We start from the raw sequence: 19,608 nt of genomic DNA on the forward strand, positions 1-19,608 counted from the left end.
TCGTCTCTTTTTATTTTTTTCCATTACGACCGAACCAAATCGATAATTGTTCGGAGGAAGGAAGAGTCCCAGCGGTCGCTTTTGGACACGGCTTTTTTATTGGATTGAAATGACATCCGGTTTTCGATCGACTTTTTGACTTTCGGCCCCGGATCGGAGCGGAAGTTTTAGGGAAGGAATCTTGTCCGATTGTTCGGCTGCGCGGCCTCTTCAGAGGATTAAAAATCTCGTATATTCGTTTTATTTTGTTGATCATCGGAATAAAGGAATGAAAGTCAAGTTTGCTGCATTTTTTTTTGTCCATTCAAATGGGAGAATTTATTTATGATTTTAATTCTTCCGGTACATTGTATCACATACTTATATGCTTGAGAGTATAGAATGATCCAGATTGATTTGCGATAATATTTATTTTTCCAAGGTTTTTAACTTAGCAACTCAGCTTACTACGATGGCGTGCCTTCAGTCAACAGATGTTCAATGGTTACTTGGATCATTACTGTTTATTGCAGTGCTGCCAAGTCTAACAATGCGATCCGCTGAACTCATTCTTATAAATTAACTAAATATAATTAAATAGACTCTTGCTTTCGACCTAGGGAAAACTGCCTCCTGTATAGCTTTTTTTTTTGTTAGACTAAAATCTGTGATTTTGATTTACATCTACAACATTGAAAGTGACCGACGATACGAATTGTACTACGACTTTAAAGATAAACTATTTACATCCGGAGAGCTGACAACACGAGCCGACTAGGGCCACCATCTGGCGGCATGGTGGAGTAAACTGGCATGTTGAAAGCCCGGCGGAAGCTGTAGGTGAGCCGTCTGGACGGCAGCCAACATATCGTGCGGTTTGCCTCCGCCGAGGCAGGGTTTCCCATCCCGAACCAGCACCGGAACCGCTACCCGACGGGGTGACGGAAGACCTCCGGCTTGATGTGCTCCTGGATCCATGGAACCCTTCTCGTGCGCCGCCCGTTTCGTTTTGTATCTATGATTTTGGAACCAGATCTTGACCTGGGTCGGAGTCAACCGGATCAACGATGCCAAATGTTCCCGTTCCGGAGCGGACAGGTACCGCTGTTGCCGGAACCGCCGTTCCAGCTCATAGGTCTGAGCCTTCGAAAACAGAACCCGCCGTTTCCTCTTCTTGTGTCCGATCCCGTTGGTCAATCGTTCGGTCGGGTTGTCTTCGGTATCTTCCAGCATATCGATCTCATCGTCGCAGCCTTCTTCGATGTCTACATCGTCCGAATGTTCAGTGTTGCCATCCGCATTCAACTGTTGCCTTTCGCTGTCCGTCGGGCTCGGTGTCCTCGGACATTGACCGTTGATGCCGGATCCGCTTCCACCGGAGCCTCCTCCCAAGCCGTGGTACGATTGCTCCGAGTGCACCGGCGATCCGGTACTATCCGGACTGACCTGCTGAGCCAATCGCTGCTGGTGCCCGTGCTGTGTGTGGGATGCTGCAAAGAGAGAAAAAAACTCATTAGTATTCTATGTACATACACCTTTGGGACAGGGAAAAAGGTACAGTGCAAAACCACAGGAATCCCACGCAGTGGGACGCCGGTCGTCGTCGTCGTAGTCAATGAGGCATTTGTTCGATAAACACCGGAAGAAGCGGAAATGGACGCTCTTAGGCGAGATAATTTATTGTCACGGACAATTGATTCTGCGGCTGCGTCAGTGCGAGCAACGTTGGACTATTATCTTTGTGCGCTGCCGGAGGCGGAAATTGATAAATGACATCCAGTTATTATTAATGGTAATTGTTTGGTTTGGTGTGCGAAATTCTTTCATTGCTGGAGAACAAAGCAGGCCGGATTTAATGGAGTGGAGAGTTTGATCAGGATCAGGAAGCGGAGGTATATCGCAGTATGCTGAGAGGCTGCTGTTTGGAAGAGAGTGCTTATGTGCGAGAGAGTGAAAAGTTGGACGCCGAGGCTCCGCCTCTTTCAGGTGCCAGTGCCAAAGTAGGTACCTAAGTAGGCATCGAAGAAGTGGATAAAGTGGAAAAGCGGATAATGATGGGAAGAGATTGCTGGTTGTTGAGTTGTGTGAGTGAGTGGTTCGTTGAGTGGCACTCATACTCGTTCTCGAAGCCGGAGCAGCAGCAGAAGGCCGGGAAGGAAACAGGGAGTGAGTGTCGTCGGGTTAAGGCAAAAAGGATTTTATGTGCGAGGCTTTTGTACCGAACGGGTGGTGGTATTATTGAGGTTAATGAAAATTGATTACGCTGAATATAACCGAGAGGTTGCTTAATGGAAAATGGACTTGGGTTATTGCGTGAGTAAGCAAGTTTTTGCTCAGATGCTTTTTAAGGCTGAAGGACTTGCCTTAAAGTGAAGTTCGTTGGATAGGAACAAAGGGAAGCGTTCCGTGCGCCAGGAATCAGTAGTGTAAACGAATATATTTAGCTTGAATAAATGTAAATGATCATAATATCAAGCTATTTATAACCCTTTCTATACAAGCGAGTATTGGCGATCCAAAAGTACTGTTGTAATTAGGCGAAAACGGATTATTTTCTTGTGTACATGATTAGCTGGTTCATTTGAACTTAACTTTTTCATGATTAATCCTGCAGCAGAGAGATGGCAAAAACATTTTCTTTTTAATAGTCGAGATAGCAAAATTGTATCTTTGGCAAAGTTTTAGATAATATTAAAACAAGCATTTTTGTAGAACACATCAACTCTCTATCTCTTTCAGTTTTTGATAAGTTATTGTATGGATTCTTCTAAAAATCAATGTTTTGTTAATAACTTTTCTGGTAGCCGTTTCCCGTCATCGACATGTTCTACAAACTAGTTTATATTATAAAGATACGCCATTTTGTCTTTGTAAGTAAGTTTCTATGTTTTATGTTTTATGAGTTATTTATGGTTTTGACCACAAAAATAGCACTTTTTCCAAGACCAACAACTTGAAGTTGGGCAAAATTGGGCACATCAAACTAATTGTATTTGAAAGAAGAACTAAAGCGTTACCCAATGCGTATAGATTTCCACACCGATATGCTTATTGTAAAACCACAGACATACAGAAATAACACATTGAATATTTCCCACTGTAAAACATCGCCGCTAAAACATTACCGCCATCTGTTGATTACACTGTGGTGTGCACTACGCTGAACAGATGGCGGTAGTGTGTAAACATCAAACGCAAGGGAATTGACTATGCACGCCGATATTATTTTGAACAATTTTACCTGGTGTCTCACTTTCCGGTAGGTGCTTCCAAAAATTTAATATTTTGTAATTGTAAAATTGAACATATTTGTAGTTCTTTGGTGAACGTTTCAGCTCAATTGATCATAAGATAACAAAGTTACATTATGTCAAAGTTAACAATTTTGAATGAAAATCGGCAGGCGCTGCTATTTTATCGAACACAACTGCACAGATAAAAATTCTGAATTTTAATTGTGATGTAAACATTCATTAACGTAGACTTGTATTTCATTTCACGCAAACGAGTAACTTGCAAACAATGTTGTTTACAAAGATGGGCTTTTGTATACAATATTTGCTACATTTCATGAAATGTGTCAGAACATTACATGATATATAATGTAAACGTATATTGTTTGTGACGCTCCATTTATGTACATCAAGTTGAACAGAAATTTACACTACTTTTTTGAACTGTGTGTATATGCAATTTGAGAGCAGTGCATTAGCAAAACAATTTGTGACATCGGAAAATTTTCAAGTTGTTTTCCTGCTGACTTGCAAAATAAAATCGGCTGTGTTCGCAATACCCAGTGTAACCCTCGGTGTAACCTGCGTGTTACAATTTATCCCATTTTGTGTAGTTTTGTCGCCGAGTATAATTTTGTCGTGTTTCCCACAGGTTTCCCCCCAAGGGGCAAGACAGCTCCTAATCATGAGCGATTTCAGAGTTGCTTTTGAGGCGCCTCGAATAACTCACATTTCTCAGTGAGCAAGATCACTGTCATTTGCTTTCTCACTTTTCGCATCACAGCAACATATGGAGATGCGACGCCAAAAAGCTGCTGTCAAGCAAAACAACAACAAAAAATCGGGGGCTTTTAGCCTGCATCTCCAGGCGAGTATGATTGTGATTGAGAACTTTCGGTACATAAATTTCCTTCGTTTTCCAGCTTCCGGAATTGCCCCTCGAATGGCCTCCGGATTTATTATCAAAACGAGCGTGGGCTGAGGACTAAAATCGACTAGATTTTCTTGGCTTAATATGGTTTGATCGTAGAGGCGGAAACGACTAGATCTATTCATCACAACTTTCGGATCACTTTTATCAGTCTTCAGAACAGACCGATCTCCCCCTGAACAGTTAAAAATCACGCGGTGGAGGCGTTCTGATTGCTATCTCAACGAGACTGACCAGCCACCTAAGTAACTCGCCCATCGGTCTACTGAAACAGCTCTAAATTGTCGTGGAATTTCCACAAACCATTCTCAGGATAGGCACTGTCTACCTGCCTCCCGATTGAAAAAAAAAAAAAACGATTGCATGATCATCCGTGACCATGTGGAATCGTTAGGTTCGATTTCATCTTAATTGAATCCCCGCTCTACACTACAACTAAATTGGTTTGCAGGGGCGCTATCGCATATGCCGGTGGCTTGCTGTGCTCTTTTGTACTGATTTAACTTACACCGAATCGGACGATTGCTAGATCTTATCCTGCCAAATTATTCCGCATTACCGGGCACTTCTATCTCTTAGCCGGTCTAGCAACTGATCGGTCTAGATGTTGACCATCCCGATCTCACGTCGGGCCATTCAGGTTACCTACTCCGATTTCAAATAGACCAATCTACCTTGAACGATTCTCTTCATCGACTCTCTCTTTCGTAAATAACTCGGCTATAAAAACTTTTCCTGTCATCTTTGTCGAATTAGAATTAGATGTAGATTAGACCTATTGAAAAGTAACGCGAGAATTCTATTTTGTTTACAAAAAATACTGATGCCTACCCAAAATAAATTACCATAAACGAACGATAACCCACATAATAGAACTATTCCATAAATGGTTTGGATGATACAACGTGTTCGGCGTTGTTAAGCAAAATAACCATAACAATTTTATTAGGGTAATAAGTGAAGACGGTAAGGGGCTGTTCATTAACTACGCCTATGATCCCTTCCAAGGGATTTGCACATCGAATTGCAATGTTTGACAAGCAGTGCAAATTCAACAGCAAATCACTTTACATGAACATGGTGTTTTGACGTAGGACTACGTCTTTGTTTTCTATATGGGGATACATTTTGCAAGTACGAAAAATAAGCATGTAACGAAAAGGGTAAGGTTTTGAACGCATATATCTCCAAAGCATTAGTGAGAAATATGTCATGCAATATGCCATTCGACGGAGGCTTACTCCAGCAATTTTGTTGCATATAATACAAATAGTGCAAATAGTTAAACAACTAAGAAATTTAACTAAAATTTCCCATACATTTGCTTACACCATAAGGTATATTTCCTAACAAAGACATCACATAGTTGGTCCCAAACGAATAAAGCCGGTGCCGCATTTCCTTTCGAACTTCAGACGTGTTCGAAAGGCTCCACAAGCAGCTTGCTGCCAAGGCTGCTTGCAAGAGCATTCTAGACCGAGGGGGATGACTCTATCTACGATGCAAAAAAGATTGTGTTTTGCTGTGGCTAGCTGTGCGCATACTGAGTAGATAGAAAGAATATTGATGACGATTCTGAAGATTTCCTGCAAAAAAGTGATGAGCGATGCAAGTAAATGCGGCAAATGAAAGAAGATGTTTCGAAGATAGATTCGCTAGTGTGAGATTTGTTGAGCATCTTGAGATTTAGATGTGTCGCCCCCCTCGCTCTAGACAGAGTAGCAGAGATGAAGCCCCACTGTAACTGTTTGGGTACAGTTGCTCATCGTGAGAAAGCATTGTGGGCCACCGTCATCAAGCACGTTATCGATATGTCGACGCTCACCCAAGCGCAAACTAGCTCACCGTATCCGTGGAGGTCTCAGAATTCTCCAACCACGACAAAGATCGAACAACCCGGTAATGTGCATCAAACCTGCCGCGTCCAGAAGAATACGAACCTGTGATAGTGGCGTCACGATATAGTGCGTGTTGTTCATCGGCAAACAGCCGGGTAATTTGCTTGCCACTCGACAGACGAAGCTGCGTATCAAACCAAAAGCGTCCTTTTCAGGGTGACACAAATAATTCCTCTTAAAGAGTTAATTTTCATAAATTTTCTAGAAGAAAAACCCGCCTGAACAAAATTCACACAAAACCGTCTTTTTCGGGGCGCCAATATTAATTTTATCACCAGAGTTTAAAGATAGAGAGGAGGATTAGTAATTTCCATTTAATTCCACTGCCTTATTTGCTTATCCTTGATAGATACGCGTATTTCGTCTACAATGTGCAGACTTCTTCAGTGTCTTGTACTAATACTCGACTAATACAAGACAAGTCTGCTCATTGTAGACGAAATACGCGTATCTACCAAGGATTAGCAAATAAGGTAATGGAATTAAATGGAAATTACTAATCCTTCTCTCTCTCTCTCTCTTTCTTTATACAGGTATTCCACTAAGACGCCCACATTCATCAGGATTCACAAAAGAGTTGATTTTGATAATTAACCATTTTGTCAAGCTTCTGCATTCATTTTCCATCATATGTCACTGCTGTTGTTTGAAACTACGCAATTGTTCACTCCGTTAATTGTTCACAGAGGAAAGTGCAGTGCAAAACTTGTCTGGTACCTCTTTATATGCATTTAGATTAACATTCGAAGTCCCTCCCTTTTTACATATTCTGCACAAAAAATACATCCAAAGTCCCTCCCTTTTTACATATTTCTCCACAGCATAATTTGTGCAGGATATGTAAAAAAGGAGGGACTTCGGATGTTGATCGAAATACGTATATAGAGGAACCAGAATTTTTTGCAGAGTCAGTTATTCTGTTTTGTAGTCTGTGAGATATTGATATCGTGAGAGTGATTTTCTCTCTAAAATTTGAATTTTTCGGCTCTCTTGGGACTGGTAGTAAACCGGGTAAAAAACGTATGGGAAACATCTACCTCTATGATTTCTATATGGGGGTACACTTTGTGAACACCGAAAGATTTTGATCGTTAATGACTCAGCTGCCCCTGGACTAATTTCAATAATTTTATCACCGATCGATCAGATATATTTCTACACAACTGTTAAATTTAAGACTTTATCATTTTTCAAAATGTCTCTATTGAAAATTTAACGGATGTGCAACTGTTGCTATACTTAAAATTATCACCGACTGCCAGCGAAAAACGATTTCCCTAACACAGATTTCAAAGTTGAATTCCAACTGGTCTCACCAAACGGTGTTCATTCAATCACCGCGTGGTGAGTGGTGGTGTTCTCAAGTACACAACGGAAGGCTACTTGCAAGCTGCGAGCTGCATCCCACATAACCATCCATAGAAGGAGAAAGAAGCCGCACAGCTATTGATCGGAATCAGTAGCTCTTCGTGAGTCGCTGTGGGCCATCTATGTCAAGTGCGTCATACTAAAGAGTATAAACAGAGAGAACCCCGCTCAATTTCCTATTCCTATACAAAACACAAGCTCCTGCTGCAGTTAACATATAAAATTTATTATATAAGACCACGTAGTCCTACGTCACCATTGCGTACAACCCCATAGGGCTGTCCCTTGTAGTTTTTTTACCGTGTGCGGCACACTGAGGCACGCTGAGAAAAATGTTGGCGCAAAATAAGTGTGTATTTAGAGTGACCACCCCTTGTGCCGAAACCAACTACCCAACCGGCAAGAGGAAAATGCATCACCGGCGAGTGGAAGATTCTATGCATTGTCATCCTGCTACTCGGGAAATGATACAATCTAAAAAACAGGAAGTATGGACTCGACCTAAAGTACCGGCGTTAGTAGAAGCAACAATAGACTGCAGTAGCTTTCCAGTGTCAGTAGTCGTTGTTGGGGACTGAATTCGTCTGAACTGGCTTCACCTTTTTTATGATGGATGTAAAACTACTTCGTCCATGGTCTAGAACTTTTGGACAGGAGACCCAGGAAACCGCTGAGATTAGTCAATTACGAAAAAAAAAATCTGTATAGCTCCTCTTCTTTATCATCATGGCCTTCAACTTTTTACTTTTTATACGTTTATCCACATCTCACATCGAATAATTTCCAATAGCATCCAAATGTCGGTCCAGGATCTTGATACTGGTTTCAGTCGTTTGATGACTACCACCTCCTTGTATCTGCTTGTTGTTCCTTCATATTATATATCCTTTCTGCTGGCGGTTACGATTGCGTTCAATAATACCGTGAATCAGATTGTCTCCGTTACCTCCAGTGTGGCTCTTATTATTGCTGTTTCCGTCAGTGATACGAGCACCCAATGAGCGTAGAAAGACTGCGAATCGGTAATACGGAATCTACTGACTTCGTTCGGCACCGGGCTGTTGTTGATATCGTACATTAGCCCTGCAATCGGAACTGAATTTTACAATTCTCCTTAGCCATACAATTGGCTCTCGGTCTGGATTCTATGGCCATCTGGGGGTAACACGTATTCAAGCCTATTTAACGTGGCGTGGTGACTCTGACTAATTCGTTTGAACTTCCCAAAAAACAAAAAATTCTTTCAAAACTATGAACATCTCTCAAAACCCGTTTGGACTTTCTGTAGAGGATCATTCCGCAAAAGGCATAAGGACATGGAGTGTCTCGTCTATTATACAATATCTTATTATTATTGAGGACCATTTCACTAGAAAATCGACAAAAAATAGCAATGGCACTGTCAACAAAATTTCCCTTTCCCCCTTACTTGGAAGTAAACAAAATAGTAAACCTTAGCAACAGTGTTGCCGTTTTATATTATATTAAGTGTCATCCTTGCCATCGTGTGCCATAACGTTTCGATCAGTGTGCCACGATGTGTTTCGGCACAGTGTGCAGAGTTGATTACCCCTTGACACGTTATCAATCAATCAATCAAAATAGGTCACTATTGAAAATTACACAAATGTCCAACTGTTGCAATGGTGATCAAAATTATCACCGATTGCCTTCAAAAGGCGCTTTTCCTAGCACAGTCGCTGAATATTGAAATAATAAAAAAAAAATGATTGAGATTTTGACAAAGGTTTTTTTGATGAGCAAGTTTATCAGTGACTACGTGATAAACAATTTAGTCAATAGCGAGCGAAAGTCTGTCAATGACAATGACAAATCTCACCACTGCTTACCAAACAATTTACTAATTCAAAAATGGTACAGGCATCGAGTAGTTAACGGTTTGCTGCCTCGATATTTGTGTGATCGAATTGAAAGAGGAAGTGATTTTCATAGATATTATACTAGAAACGCGGCTGAAATAAGAACACCACATTTCTTGACTTGTGCTTCACAAAATTCATTATATTATAAAGGAATAAATGTTTTCAATTCGATGCCTAGACATATCAAACGTTTAGCAACACTTACAGAATTTAAAAGACACTGCATTTCACACGTTAAAACTGTCTTTTGAACACTTATCCAGTGATTTTTTTTAATGAATTGACAAATTGTATATCTTGACAAAGTTATCTCTAACGGATTATTTTATATGGATAGCTGTCATAACGACATTTTTAATAATTATTGTAGCACTGCAAAAACTTTTTCTGTTCGCCTCGATGGTGATGATGGATTTTTAATATTTGATTTAATAGTAGATTAATTAAAAAAAAAAAAGTAGTCTACAAAGGTTTGAGCCTCGCGCGCTTATTACGGAGGACTGAATTTAACATTTGATAAAAAAAAAATACAATTTTGAAGCTTATTTGGAAGATACCTTGAGTTAGTAGTAAGTTTTCTGGCAAATATTGGGGGTTCGTGAGCATTCCTGACATTGCTGAAAATTATTATAGCATCAGATTGCGGGGTTACTAGTGTAATAGGATGCTTTGTTGATTGTTCATTAACTCTTGATTGCATGTAATACTTATGAATATTTTAGGTGGACAAAAAGGCGAGCTAAGAGGTGGACGCCTGAGCTTTTCCACATTTATATCGCTGTGAAGCAACTGTAAACTCTAAAGGGAATTTATATCTGTGACTGAAACCAGTTCGATTTTGTTTGTTAACCTGGTTAAAATGTCATATTTAATTATCTTAAAGACAAATCGTCCAGCTCAAACCATCATCAACATTTTTCTATCGAAAGCTCTTAACTCTCTTCGGTCCCAAGCTAATCGATTCACCCCTTGAAACATAGGAAAATCTATGAACCCCTCATTTTATCTGTCAAACTTTCATAGCGAATCAAAACAAACGTAGTGTAGTACTAGAATTTCGACTAGAATGGGTACGCTTATAGGTGTACTTGGGACCAATAGTCACCCACTTTCTTAATCTCTATCTAACCTGTACTCTGTTGTCCTTCACTTCTTCTTCGGGGCCCCCCTCAGTTCCAACACCACGTTTCCTCGACGACTGCTTCGCTTCATGTTCCACTTTCTTCACTTTTCTCCTTCTGCGGCGTTGGATACCTCCTTTGCGCGCGACTGAACTCATCTCGAAACTTCTGATGCTGGCTGGGCCACCGAGTATGTCAACGGACTCGGCTTGGGTGGTTCGTGTCGTACCTGGTATACTTCAGCGGTTTCATATTAAAAATTTCAGTGGGGTCAGGCTGTTCGTTCCTTCCACTCACTCTCCTTCACTTTTCTGTCACTATCCCTATCGATCTGCTTTCTTTTCTTTTGATGTGTTTTCCATCGATCTTGTTTTCCGTGCTGAGCAAAAATGCTACCACGCCAGAGAGGCAGCTCCCACATCTGGACCCTACCTATCGACCCATCAACGCATGAACCGGGGACCAACGGCTTTACTTCCCTTCCGAAAAAAGGCGTGATCAGAGATGTTATGCCTCAGAACATCCCGGCGGCGCCGACTGGGATTGAACCCAGACCTGCTGTGATGAGAGGTAATCACGCTTACCACTACACCACCGGCGCTGCTATATCGATCTGCTGTCTGCACAGTAATTCTTTCTAATTTCTAGGCTTTGTCTTGTATGATTATTTCACCAGAGACTTGAAACTATCGACCGTTTAAATCGAGGGTTGATTGATAATTGCTCCGAAGGTGTATGTAGTCTAGAAAGACATTCTTTGGGTCACTGTCCTTTGACTATTGGTCAGTGACCCAGGCCATTCGTTTTCCATCGCCAGTCATCGTGCCCATTATGCCGTTCACAATGGCCTTTTTGTCGTCACCTCTCATGGCCGCCTAACCTGCTGCTTTTACTCCATCTGGTGGTGGGTTTTGTAGACTACGGTGGGTGGATGGCTGCGTAATATGGTAGGCTACTCTACTCTGGTCTACCAGGGAGATTTGCTGACGGAGAAAACTGCACACATATGGTAGTTTTCGGATATGTGTGATTTTTCAACATATTAATATAAGTTAAAAATTACTCGACACTGAGGCGCAAACACTCAAAAAGAAGAAGAAGAAGATGTTGAAAATCTGACAATCAAACATAAGTTCGAGAATGAGCAAACGCATTTTAAACTGCGCATTAAATACTAAAGATGAATAACAATATTCGACAATGTATTAGTATAAGTATTAAAGACGAACAGGATGAGATTTAATTTTATATCGATTTGTAAAATCAATTCGCAGGTAGATTGATATCAACAGTATTAAATTAACGTTGTAAAATAACTGTAAAAATCAGAATTGTCTTTGTGTTGTTGATGAACAAATCAGTAAGCATCCTGCTTAATATACCCATAAATAATATTTTATTGAAATTTGCTGCATTCATTCTTAACTATTCATTTATTAGATAACAAGTTTACAACAAGTATATTGACTCTCTACTTCTTCATATTCGCATTTCAAGCTTATTGCATATCGCATATTAGCTTATTGCGTGCTCTCAACTTAGAGTTCTAGATGCACTTTCACAGTTACTAATTGAGATCCTTCGATGCCTGTACCATTTATGCATTACTAAAATTGTGTGGCAAGTGCAATCATACTCTATGCCCAGGGAAGTCGTGAAACTTTCCAACCCGAAAAATTCCTAGACCGGACCGGGAATCGAACCCAGCCACCTTCAGCATGGTCTTGCTTTGAAGCTGCGCCTTTACCGATTGCGCTGAGGGAGGCCCCAAGTTTATTTTGACTTAAAAGAAAATAAATGTTTGGTAAAGTAGCGTTCAGTGATAAATGTACGTGCTCTTTTCATCAAGTACCAATTATTTTTAAGACATATCAAACTAATATCAAACTATTAATTCAACCTAAATTAAAAAATAATAATATCAAAATATGTTATGAACATGATTTCTAAAACATAATTTGATACCATTTCGATAAAATTTTTGATATTAGACTTTGCTAGGGATGGTCAATTGATAAACAATATTTCCCAATTCCATGAAATTCCCGGGAATAGTCATCAGCCGTTTCCCGATTCCTGTTTGGTGACAAATGACAAGGCAATGTCAACACTAACTGAACTAAAATGCTACGAATAAATGAGCGCTGATTTTAACTAAATTGAGTGATTTTTTTTCCTCGTCACACCGTAGCATATAAATCATCAATTCAAATCAACAACACCTCAATTTTCCACGCTCTAAACGAACGAAAACTCTAATCCGTGAAATGTATTCGCAAGATGGCTTCCAAACCAATTTGTCATCGTCATATAAAACTTCAACCGGCGAACCGGTTCCATCCAAAGCCCTCTATCCGTATACTTTTTATATTCTAAACAAACAACGTCTCATTTCGCATATCAAGTACATACACTCGCGCTGAATGTACGCAATCACAACCGACAACCGTCACACCATCGATGATAGAGAGTGAGTGTGTCAAAAGCTACGATTGCGGATTAAACTATCGAAAAAGAAGTACCCTCTCAAAAAAAAAAAGTTTAAAAAATGCATGTTTGTACGGATCCATTTCCCCCTTTTCCCTTGCCTGCCATCGCATACGAAACCGATTAGAGGCAGATGCAGTTTTTACTTTCCATTCATCTCTTTCTCTCTCTGACAAAATCATCCATTTTCCAGCAATTTATTACCATCACACCTCTGCTGCGGCGGAATTGAGCGTAACAAAAATGGTTCCTCTACCTCACACAAAAGCAGTTAAAAGCGAATCGCTGCAGCTGCCTTTGCCTTTCTGATGTGTTGTACACGCCATTGTGCCTGCCCCGGAGGCTCAATTTCCAGGTTATGTAATTGATTGAATCGGAAACGTGAGGAAGTCATAAATCTTGTTCATCTTGCGCTCTTCCGTCGTTTTTGGTTAATTTTCGTGTAATTGCACACACAAACACATTTGGTCATTCGTCTCACCGCCTACTTCGGTGTTGTGAGTGACCACCTTTTCAGAACGGGAAATAATACAGTGGAAAACAAAGCAGGCGGCCAGCTGACAACAGTTACAAAACGTGCGCCTCAATAGCTGCAACGCTCTATGATTTGTAGATAATTTGAATACAATTTAGTTCCCTTCGGCTTCGCGTTCGGTATACAATTGTTTGTCACACTTCGTACTCTAATCCCCTTGTAGATGCGGGAAAATAAACACCGCCAAATTCGGAGACAGACCTCGACACTCCATTGAGAGGCGAACGAGCGTGATGGGATCGTCAATAGGTAGGCGATTGGCAGGATCCGATTTGCAACTGGATTTATGCTCTCGGTAATAGATCTTCCCCCTCCCCCTGCCTGTTTGGATGCAGACGAAATGATTTCCGTTTTCTGTGTGACATCCGCTGAACGAGGGGTGATAATCAGATTTTCCCAGATCGGTTTTTCCTATCACGGAGCTCGTATAAGGATTTTCACACACTCTCCTCAGCCTATTAAAATTAACCCTTATCTCCGTGGTCGAAGTAGGATAGGACGGATTGATAGATGGTTGTTCCGAACCAAATGAATACTAATTAGGTCGTCCACTTCGAATGATTGGCGGTACGTAACTCTTCGATCAGGGGTGCTTGGGTGTCCATTTCTGGTTCGCCGGGTCTATCTTGAGTGAGCAAACGGTTTTTTTTTTATATTGATAATGATACTCACCATTAAGGGTGTTGCACGTTTCGTACAGCCAGGGGCGGGCAGCGGCCGGGAAGAGCGGGTGATGGGGATGGTGGGGATGATAGGCAGGTAGCGTGGTGAATCGGGCATGCAAGTCTTCCGCGAGGGTTGACCGCAAGCTTGCTTTGCTCTCCAGTAGCTCCGGCGATGATAGCGGCTCGCTACCGTTGTTCGCAGATCGTATCTGTCGACGACCGGCTGTCAGTTGACTGTGACTGCTGCTGTCATCGTCGCTGTGGCCGGGCGTCACATTGCCATGGTTACTGTCGGTGTCGTTCGCCAGGTTGCTGTGATTGTGACGATGAATTTCATCGCTGGTACTATCCTCATGATCCGCAGCGGAGAGCTTTGGCTGTTTGTCCTTGTGGCCAAGAATGTCACTGATGTGGAAACCGGACCCGGTGTGGGTAGTTCGCTGGGACTGCGGCAGCTTCATGTTGTCCAAGAATCTGTTGAGACGAAAAAAAAATGCGTAGGTGAGATGAACGGATTGTAGTAAATTCCTACATAATCAAACTTTTTGGTCGCTGCATTTGACAGCGACGGGGATTGCACCTTTCCAATCTAGCATTGGTCCAGCATAGGGGGAAGCTGGATTAGATTAACGTCAATCAATTTAGGTTCGAGATTAAATAATGTGCGGTTCACGGGCCCGGAATGGGGGAGACAAAAGTTTTTCCTCTGCTCCCATTTTCATCGGATTACAACGTGATTTAGGTTGTACAGTTTTTACCTTGTTTCCCCCTGATATTTATTTGTTTCTCTGTTTCAAATCGAGGCTTAATTCTATCCTTGGAATATAGTTTCGTTTTCCTCGCTCTTCTGCCTTGGATGAAAAGTTTTATTATTTATTTCTCGTCGGTCGTCGTTCGTTACCACACCTCCCTGTAATCCGCTTCTTGCACGGAACCGTCAGTCGTCGTCGCTTTGTTCGGCTGTCATCGGGCGGCGATGGCGTGATTCGGAAGGTGGGTGGGATTAGGGATCCATTGAGGATAATGGTGTGAACTCATAAACAGAAGCTGATCGACAACAGAGAGAAAGAGAGAAAGGAGGGATAAAGAGGTAGAAGATTCCTTCAATAAAAGAGTTGACAGGATGCCTAAGCTTGTGACATAATGTTTTAATTACTTTTTGATCAAATTGTCGCTTTTTTTGGAAGTAGGGGAATTTACGTATTCTCGGCAACCTAAGCAGCGACGTTCTTTCTATAGCCTTTTTCTCTAAGGAACGCACACATATGCAGTATTGGTTTGTTTACAATCTTTTGCTGCCAGCTGCTCTAACAATTTCAGTCGAATGAATTGTCAAAAACTGTTTTGAAACGCTTTTACAAAGCTCCAATCTTCTCTAATGAGAGCGAGTATTGTCGGCAACCAGTTTTTCTTCGGCAACCGTTCCATTTGAACTGCATGTAAATCTGCTGTTCTATTATCGGCAACTCGAAATCTGCTACAATTTGTAGTGCGTGTGTTGCATTTCAAGAAAACCTTGCTAGATTGCATTTTCTCAGTGGTAAAAATATAGTCAAATTGAAGCTGGAAGCATAAAGAATCGTTTGCATGCATTCAGCGAAGTGTTTTCGTAAGAAAATTCAGTGAAATAGTGTTTCAATTTGGGTTGCCGAAAATACCCTAGTAGCACACTTGTCACAAATCAATTGTAGAAACTTATATACGACTTATTTCAGTCATAAACAAGTTGCTATAACTTATTGTGATGAAAACGTGCTACTCGGGTAGTCTGTCATGCCGAAGCCGTCATTTCCCCTAAATAAGTTTCAAAACTGTCTTTTTCGTTATAGAAGAAAAGATAAGATTCAACTCAAGGAAGGGCAGCCAACATTTACGAACGAAAATACCCCTTTTTTTCCTTGATTTGTTTTCCGTGCTGAGCACCAATGCTACCGACGCCAGGGAGGCAGCTCCTACACCTGGACCCTACCTATCGACCCATCAAACTCATGAACCGGGGACCAACGGCTTTACTTCCCTACCGAAAGAAGGCGTGAACATCCTGGCGGCGCCAACTGGAATTGAACCCAGGCGGCCACTACACCACCGGCGCCGCTGAAAATAGCCCTAACTGGAAATAAAACTTAAGTAAGTAACTTAAGCGGCCAAATTGAGTTATTAGAGTGGGGGGGGGGGGGGGCAATCAACTCTGCACATTATGCCGAAACATAGCATGACACACTGTTCGGCACTTTAAGGCACACTTTGATAAGTAGGACACAAACACTATAATATAAAACGGCATCACTGTTGAGTGTTGACGTTTTGCCAATCGTTGCTAAGGTTTACTACTCGGTTCAATACCTTTGTTTACTAACAAATGAATCTAGTGAGAGAGTGTCATACATAAAACCTAGGATCATAAAACTGGTGATACAAAGATTCAATCAATAATTAAAAAACAACAAACGTGTACCCACCGGTGCTGAGGATCTTTCGAAAAATTCTGTAATTGTGAACCTCTTCAAACCTAGCAAAAGGAAGTCCGTCTCTTCCGAATCACAGCACAAATCTCAGCGGATCGTGTTTTATCTAGAACAGCTTCTATTTAGTCGAGTTCATCTACACCATGGCCCTAGCCATGGCCGGTTCTTGTCAGTACCGCAGTCAAGACGGCTGAAATGGGTTACCTCTTGAGACGATTCGTTTTCGACGATGGAATAATTGTGAAAAATGCCTGACGGTTGTCTTTGGTGATAACTTTGGAAGGTTACACCAACACCTACGCTATGCTGTTATTCGTACGAAAATAAGAGTACCTTGATGAATGCTCACATTCAGTATTGGAAAAGTTCACCAAAACTTAATACGACGCGCGATTTCCTTGATGAGCTTCGTGAAATATCGCGAACATTTCTCGACCATATGCTTTACCCAAGGGGTTGGTCACTCCGCACAGTGTGCCAAAAACAAGCTTCTGCACACCTGGACACCTTCATTGGCACTGTTTGCCTGCATAGTGTGCATGTGTCAAAATTTGTTGTTGATGTTGATGATTACAATCCAATTTTTTTATACCGTGAATCTCCACAACTCGCCATGAATTCTCCTAAATCTAATTGTCAGTACACATCCTGATACCTGTCCGAAGAAGTATGTATATCATTTCGCGCCGGACTGCGTACAATCATTCCGACCACCCAGCATGAAAAAATCAGGGCAATCGCTTGCATAGCAACACTGCGCAATAAATCCCAGCATTACCGAAAAAAATGCCTATCCAATATAGTTCAACCATAGAGGTAACTCTAAGACTAGAAGGTCCCGAAGAAACGTGCTCAACTTTTTGGTTCAGCTCTGGTACTCTCTTCGGTCCCAAGCTAATCGATTTACCCCTCGAAACATAGGAAAAACCAATAACCCCTCATTTTATCTGTCAAACTTTCATAGCGAATCAAAACAAACATTGTGTAGTACTAGAATTTTTGACTAGAATGGGGTACGTTAATCGATGTGCTTGGGACCAATAGGCTAGTCAAGTAGTGAGCCAATTTAAAATCGTTAGTTTCGTATTGATTGTTGGTTTAACCCTTGACAAAGTTCTCATCACTTCCGGGTTCATGATATCCTCCAACTCTGTTATCAAAATCGTTACACAGACTCCCGTGCCGGCAGGCCCGTCCACACTTCATCCTTTTTGGACTCTATCCGGTCAGTAGATAAAAAGAATACAGAACAGCTGACAGCGGTGTTTGGGTTTTAGTCTGAAAGTCAATAACCAAATGAAAACTATGCCATCCGACCACACCTCTGACTGTAACTGCTCGAAGACATACCATCCACTACTACTACTGCTGCTACAACCATTTCATCGTCCAACATAGAATATTATTGTAGGATCGTCTTGGCAAAATCCACCTGCAAGCGAGCTTGCAAGGTCCGTATCTCATAACGGAAACAATAGCTTGTTACACTGTGAGTACTGAATGTCAACTTTGGATCAAATCATGCACACAAGTGTAAAAAAATCATAACTATCGGCAACACTGACAGCCTATAATGATTATCGCGAGGAAGTGAAGTTAGCCCGCACGAACGCAAGGAAGGTAAACGTCAAGCAACTCACTGGAATCTCGGCCACTCTCAATTCTCTCACCACCAATTCCACGAACTTCCGTTGTGGCAGAACAAAGAAAACCATTCTTCTGCTCGGACGCGTTGCCTAGTGGTCGCAGATAGTGGCGGTGTGTGGCAAAAAACCCCTCGCGGAAGGACCTCAATTTGCCTGCTGAATATCAGCAATCGAACGGATTACATCCATCCTCAGTTGGGAAAGTGTAAAGCTAACCGTCGCGCATCAATCTGGAACATTAGCTGAGACAGCCGTCCATGCAACCTGGCACAGCACACGTAACCGTCTCGAGATCAGTCTCTCGGCAGACCCACCATCCAACATCTTCCCAAGGCTGACACGCACACCGACTGTGGATACAGAGACAATCCAGCTACTAAAAGGTAATTCCCACCACAGACTTGCGGAATCTCTCCTACAATGGCATTTTGATCTTTCCTAGCATCGAAGCACCCATCAATCTGACCAGATCGCTCTGACCGAGGTGAAAGGTCGAGCTCAAAGAAGATCGAGGAGTAGATCTGACAGTCGGACCGCAGCAGAAACGAAAGGCTCTCGCAAGAGGTAAAGATTCATTCATCATAACAAATATTATTGGAATTCTAACAGTAAACGATTCCATAGGGCCTTCCATATTACCCCGGTCGAGCATCGGAGCCTGCCATCTTCTGGGCGGTAGCCACACGAACCGCATGAATCGCGCCTCCAATACATGCGCAGATGTGCTCAACGGCGAAGGTCAATTGATGACTGTTTTACGCTTGCGATAGGTAGTGGACCTAACAGCAGCAAGTGAAGTGTGCTCAGGGTCAGCGCTGGCCAGTACGGCGGAATCACAAGCATAACAGCAGACCCAGTACGGTCGCCAGTGAGCGAGTGCACGGCCAGAGTGGCCACGGAGGAGACAGCTAACCGGTAGCTTCAGCGAGGGAAAGTGTCCAGTGAAATCGCACAGTGCGCGTTGTTCAAGCCAGTACGACGAGTTTTGCATGTGCGTGGCAAGCAGCCCGTAACCAGCTGATGATGTGTGAGCTCGTCAGACCACAAGGATCAAGTTCTCGTATTTTGTGTGTGTGTGTGTGCATGAAATCCAATTGGAATAGCGCTTTCGAATAAATGCGCCCTCGAATCGTGGCGCGCCCAAATCTTGCGCAACGATCTTCTAGTCAACGCTTTTCTCCGGGGCCCCGTCGACATCTACAACACCTCAACTGCAGCAGATCGTGAATGGTAGGAGAAAAGTATCGAGGTAGGATAGATATAAGACCTTCTTTGTCCATGTTTGAAAATAGAAAATGGCAATTGTATTAAAATGTTTGTTTACTGTCAAATCATATGCTTATATAAGCTCTTGAAGCACGAATCTCCCACGTCTGTCATATGTATGGAGCTGAGGG

The 19,608-nt window shown here is 42.0% G+C and overlaps 1 protein-coding gene across 1 annotated transcript in view; it reads right to left on the reverse strand.

Annotated features, from left to right (window-relative positions):
- Positions 1–289: 289 nt before the first annotated feature.
- LOC135707581 (homeobox protein vnd-like) overlaps positions 290–19,608 on the reverse strand; it is a 36,593-nt gene continuing 17,274 nt past the window's right edge. The window contains exons 2-3 of the mRNA XM_065229455.1: positions 14,108–14,574; positions 290–1,469 (exon numbers count right to left, since the gene is read on the reverse strand). Of these exons, the coding sequence (XP_065085527.1) occupies positions 754–1,469; positions 14,108–14,574 (1,183 nt within the window). The 3' untranslated portion in view covers positions 290–753. The remainder of the gene's footprint in view (positions 1,470–14,107; positions 14,575–19,608) is intronic.

This window comes from Ochlerotatus camptorhynchus, unplaced genomic scaffold (assembly GCF_037179485.1).
Source record: "Ochlerotatus camptorhynchus isolate MF236.1 unplaced genomic scaffold, CSIRO-AGI_Acam_v1.1 ptg000314l, whole genome shotgun sequence".
Classification (NCBI taxonomy): Eukaryota; Metazoa; Arthropoda; class Insecta; order Diptera; family Culicidae; genus Ochlerotatus; species Ochlerotatus camptorhynchus.